The 6,000-nt window shown below is 39.8% G+C and overlaps 1 protein-coding gene across 2 annotated transcripts in view; it reads right to left on the bottom strand.

The window, feature by feature from the left end:
* Positions 1-900: 900 nt before the first annotated feature.
* The window catches only part of LOC108804365 (tropomodulin-3-like), a 69,803-nt gene continuing 64,703 nt past the window's right edge, over positions 901-6,000 (bottom strand). For both annotated transcript variants that reach the window (XM_018576074.1, XM_018576076.1), the window contains 2 exons: positions 4,261-4,405; positions 901-1,117 (listed from right to left, as the gene is read on the bottom strand). In XM_018576074.1, the coding sequence (XP_018431576.1) occupies positions 1,083-1,117; positions 4,261-4,405 (180 nt within the window). In that variant the 3' untranslated portion in view covers positions 901-1,082. The remainder of the gene's footprint in view (positions 1,118-4,260; positions 4,406-6,000) is intronic.

Genomic DNA, 6,000 nt, shown 5'->3' with positions numbered 1-6,000 from the left:
GACCCAGCTGTTTGCGGATACTGATAAAATTGGAGGTATCAATTGATGGCGTCTACTGGGCACCACCAGGCTTTCCCACACTGTACCCTATTTGATACTACAACTGAATGCTTCCTTCTTAAAGTGCTTTTACCTTGGGATTTTTTATTACAAACAATTCAACCTCTGATCTAAAACTGTATGCCACTTTCACCTGATGGAGGGAATTAGACTTCAGTGCATATTGTACCCTATCAGCTGGCTAGCTCTGACACACAATGACGACATTACACAATACATGTTGAGTGCAGGATCTACATTTCTTTCAACTTTTCATACCCATGTTATCTGTTCTGATTCATCCATGCCCTACATACCCATGTGCGATTGTCATGCAAGGTGTGTAAATGTAGGCAGTTTATGACAAACTATGTATGGGTACCTTTAGCAAATAGAAAGGTATCTTTTTTATTTATGCAAATAGCCATAATCTGTCAGGTATCATGGGCAGTTATAGCATGCCTATAAAGTTCTGATTCAATGAAGGCATCTGTCTGGATTACTATAGAAGCTCATTTTGGCTCAATTTGTTCTCAGGTCACCAATTTATCATTTGAATAGCAGTGAGATGGACTACTATTCAATAGCTTGGAATGAAGCTTCATTTATTATATAATCAATTATACTTTTAGACAGTTGTAAATGAAAAAAACAGAACACTGTATTAAAGTTCCTTGCAACCAAGGCATTCCCTTTTTAAGGTCCAGCAGACGTCTGTGTTCATACATCTCCTTTGATGACATCTCTTTAGGCTGTTTTTTTTGAACAGAGATTTTTGGATGAGGGCTATTTCTAATCATTCCATAAGCAGACATGAAATTGCAAATATCCAAAATATGGCTTTTCAGTTCATTGTCTAAAGAGTTTAAACTAGGTTTAATAAAAAGAAGCGAGGTTTGTCTAATATAGTGAAAAGAATGATCAGATAATGGTTTGCAATTTTCCAGTATCTTCCCTTCTTCCCAGCCAGGTCTGAGAATCCGATGCTCAAACAGAGCAGATTTTTCAGCAATAGGTCACACTCTTCAAATAATAAATACAGCTTACACGTGGTCCCCTTCCACTCTTCGCTTACGGACTGTAAACAGAAAAAAAAAAAGCTGCATGAATCGAAATTCTTAAAGTGTCTAATTAGCATCTTTAAACGCCATTGTAGTGCAAATACAACTTTCCATAACTCTATACATTAACCGTATGGCCCCCCCTTCCTGAACTTCCCTCATACTGTGGGGTTTTTTTTACATTACTTGTAACAATAAGTCCAAAATTCTTCAAATTGATGAAGATACATCTGCCGGTGTAATGAGACAGATGGTTAATCTAGTTTATCTACCTGGCCTCCTGTAAACACTCATTCAGTGGGTACAGCAGATGTTACAACCCTTTCCTTCCACACACGTGTAGTATTTTAAATCACTGACATTAGTAATGCACCACAAATCACATGTGGTAGTAACATACATGACAATTCACGTACAAAACGGTGGCTCATGCTATTAGTATAAAAATATACATACAACAGACCTTAAAAGAAACACCTCTAATTGTATATGACCAGATGAATGCAGCTAACACAATCATCTGACCTCAAGGACACAAATTCTGGATAATTAAACCAGGTTCTTAAAAAGCAGACATGCAAAGCTTAACACGATTTAGGCAGGACAATGGACAGAGATGTTGCATTTGGCAGCACTATAACCTGTGTCCCTGCAGAGTCAAGTTTGAAGAAATGCCAGTAGATGTGAAGTGACAAGAACTCGTAAACTCCACACTGAGAAATGTAACACATTGGAAAGAAAAGATATCAGCAGAAAAGACTTCACAAACAGCTGGAATAAGACATGTCACTCCCTACCCCTAATAAAAGTTAGAATAATGAATACAGAATATCATTTTGAATATCTTTTCTGTATAGAGACATCTGAATTTTGATTTAATATTAAAATTACACTACACACAGGAGTTAAATCTTAAAAATGCTATTTACAAATTAGCAAACAACCATTAACAAAAATGTAGCAATCTCATGTTTAGTTTAATAATTTGTATTGAGATTGTAGTCCATTATGGGAGTGAGCTTGGAGCGGTGACTACTTTACAACACACACAGGGGCCATGGAGGAACATAAGTAGCCCCCCTCCAGAAGGAAGGACAGTGTCAGCACCAATTCAGAGATGGTTTGAGGATCTACAGCCGAGGGATACACACAGAAGATACATTTGTGTGAATAGTTGGGGTACTTGAATGCATTTTTAAGATTCAACTCCTGAGTTTAGTGTCACTGCAAAACTGCAGCTGTAGATTAAACAAGACGCACTCGATGGTTAACAGATGCTTGGTATCATACATATATATAGAAAATGTTGTTTAGCCATCCACACTACTTGACTAAGGACCTGTGTCAATGGCGTGAGCTTGAGACACTTCTGAAATCATTCAGAATTCACTGACAGCTGCATATGACCTCCTTCCAACGTGCTTCAAGAGCGGTTTGAAATCCCCTCTTGAAGCACGTTTGGAGAAGAGCCGGACTCTTTCCTAACTCGAAGCTCTCTCTGTTCCATAAAACAGTAAGAACTCCATGGGGCTCTGGCAGCTCCATGTTGTGACACTTATGTATGGCTACAATTTGCGTAGCGCAGTGTAACAGAGAACAGATAGCAATAAATGGTCTCCATTATAAGGGAGCCCCTTCCGTTACTCAGCCTCACAGATGTATACTGTCAATCCCTACAAGATGATTAAGTAGTGCACAACCAGCATGTGTATCTTATTAAAGGGGTTCACAGAATGCTACCGATATAATTAGAGACATACTAAATTCAAGGGTAGATTAACAGTATTACACTAAGGATCAGAAGAGGTCTTCAAAATGACACTTCTATACAATCTACATCCAGGTATGTGCTAATGGAAAATAGTACGGCAGCGCTGAATACTGAAAAATGGCCTGGCCAGGAAGGGGGTGAAACACTATGGCCTTCAAGTGGTTAAGATGCAGAGTTATTTTAAAGGAGAACTATGAGGTGAGTGATTTACACTCATTCTCATAGTGAGAGCCGACGCGTGAAATGAAACTGTCACAGGTCGGCTCTATAGATCAGGAAGTGAACATATACCGTCGCTCGCTCACTTCCCGATCATCTCCCTGCAGAGTACGGTGACTGTCAGCCACCACTCCCCATAAGGATTCTCCCCCCTCCCCTCTCCGATCCTCCAGTGCTGACTGGAGGAACGGTCAGGAAAGGGGTGGGCACAGCTGGTTCGGCCTCTAGATAGGCAGAGCCCACTGTCAACCAGCCAGCTGGGTGGATCTCATCAGTAATGTCAGGATCCGTCCTGGCTGTAGCTCTCTCAGTATAAAGTGGGCAATAGCCCGCTATATACTGAGCTTTGGGTTAGAGGAGGAAGTTAGTATATGTCCCCCCGTGACCCTAAAGAGAACTGTGGGATAAAAAGGTTACCGGACAATTCTCTTAACAACTATTTGTCAAGCCATTTAAGGCCAAATAAATGTTGGCTTTTCAGTGCTCCATCAATGTAACGGTTAGTAATCTGGTTATGCTGCAAGACATCTACATGATTATTACAATGTTTTTTCCCCACGGTAAATAGCTCTTTCTATATGTATTGCAATTTGTAATATCCAATAGCAGGCTGGCTATTGCTCTCCATTGTTTACATTCTGCTGCTGACTGCAGAATCTAGCCACTGGCCGGCAGCAAGATGAAAACAAAGAATTTTGTAGGCAACTAAATACATTTAGTTGCTAACCAAGTTTATTATTGTGCACCAAGCAACTGACAGTTTTTTAGTGTGTATCAACCCACCAGCAAAAAAAATGTTTTCCCTGGTTAATGGGGTGTTTTTTTGTAATGGTAAGAGTCCAATGTGATTTCAAATATCATGTAATACTGTATCGTGCCCACTAGATGGAGTAGAGGGACAAAGGAAACAAATACTTCTTTCCTTTGCTTATCAGCGCCATCTAGGAGGCATAATACAGTATTTTACATATAGTACTTTTAAAATTGGAAAGAAAACGTACTAAAAAAGGTTTCTTTTGGGATCCATTCGCACAGAACATTCATGGAGTTTCACAGGGCAAATGGCCCTGCAAACTGTTTATTAATACATCCCTAAGCATCTACATATTTTAATAAACTGTGAAAATATTTATCAACAGCCACAATAATGTGTAAGATATCTTGCCTTACCGATATCATTATTCTTAGTTATGGCAGCAGCTGCCCTTGACCGTGGACCTTGCTGTGTGAAGTGATAACCAAATTTAAGAATTGATATATTGTCCTCCAGCAGTTGCGCAATCTTCATCTCCACCTCAGTTCCCAGCTGTTGTCTCTGTTGGACAAAATGGAATTAAAAAGGACCAGGATTGCCAAGATAAAATAAACATTTATATTAATAATTTTACCTTTTGGAGATTGTTGTACTCCTTAAGAATCAATGCAAATACCCATTCCATAAAAATAAATCACCTAACCATTTAAAGTCACATGTCCCTTTAAGAAAAAGTATCGGTAATTGGTATCGGCAAGTACACGAGGGGATGTACTTGTACTTGGGCCTGAAAAAGTGGCATCGGGACATCCCTAATTTGCACTATATTTTATTTGTGAAAACAAACACGCAGTCCGGAATATGACGTAAAACTGTTATACTAGTGTGCAGGGCCGTGTTCAAGTTACAATACCTGATTATTATGGCTCACCTTAAAGTGATAATAAACCTTTGGGTTTCTTTTTATGATAAGGAGGCCCACACATACATGACTTTGGTGTGTTTCTTTAACACACTCACTTGGGTGTTAAACCCCCTTCCTGGCCAGGCCATTTTTCAGTATTTGGCGCTGCAGTACTTTGACTGACATTTATTCCGTCATGCAACGCTGTACTGAAATGAATTTTATAACATTTTTGGTGGTATTTATTCACCACTGGGATTTTTTTTTTACTATAGTAAGGAAAAATGACCATAACATTTTAAAAGAAAACAGTTTCCCGTATATTAAATTATGAAACATTTATGATTACCCAATTTTTTGGTAAAATATAAAAGGCGGGGTCACGTCGAGTAAATAGACACCAAACTTGTCAAGCCCAAAATTGCGCGTACTGCGATAACCTCAAAAAACTACAATACCCAAAATTGGCAATAGGCGACGCTTTAAAAGCTTTTACTGCTCATCAGTTTAATGTTAAGTTATTGATGGCCCTAAAAAGCGATGTGTGACATGTGTTTGCGCAATTGTTGTTTTCGCATGCTGGCGCACACGACGTATATTTAGGTTTATATATGCGTATACGTGGGGGACTTAAATATTTTGATTTTTTTTTCTTCTTACATTTCTTTATATGTGACTTTTTTTACACTTAATGTTATTGCTATCACAAAGGGGACTAACAATCCCCTATATGATAGCAGAAGCACATTGACGGGTCCCCTTTTATGGAGACATTAGGGGTCTCTAAGACCCGTCACCTGGGGACCCCAAAGTGATGTAATATGCATCACTTCCGCATTCAGACGTCGGAGAGAGATCAGCAAGGAGGAAGATGCTGATCTTCCTCCTGACAACCACCCGAGCCACAGATGGGGCAGCGGAGCCTAGGATTGAAGGTGAGGGTGCAGGAGGGGGGTGCGCAGGACAGCACATACAAGCGATCGGACGGCTATAGAGCCGCCGATCGCTTGTATGTGTAACAGCCGGTAACGGCTGTTTCCATTCAACTGTTTTCAACTGGGAGCTTACAGTCCGTCCGCTTTCTTTACAACAGGCAGACGGCAAGTGGTTAAGTTGCTTTTCTTGCATACCCTTCAGTTGATCCACAAACAACTCTTCCCCCTGCCTGTTGCTCCCATGATGGACTAGAACTTAAACATAAATTATCTAACTAAACATAAGATTTTTGTCCATCACCAGAGCAAGCTTGGAG

Source organism: Nanorana parkeri, unplaced genomic scaffold (genome assembly GCF_000935625.1).
Source record: "Nanorana parkeri isolate BGI_ZX_2015 unplaced genomic scaffold, ASM93562v1 scaffold55, whole genome shotgun sequence".
Taxonomy (NCBI): domain Eukaryota; kingdom Metazoa; phylum Chordata; class Amphibia; order Anura; family Dicroglossidae; genus Nanorana; species Nanorana parkeri.
The sequence above is the reverse complement of the archived record's forward strand: the minus strand, read 5'-3'. Positions and strand labels throughout refer to the sequence as shown.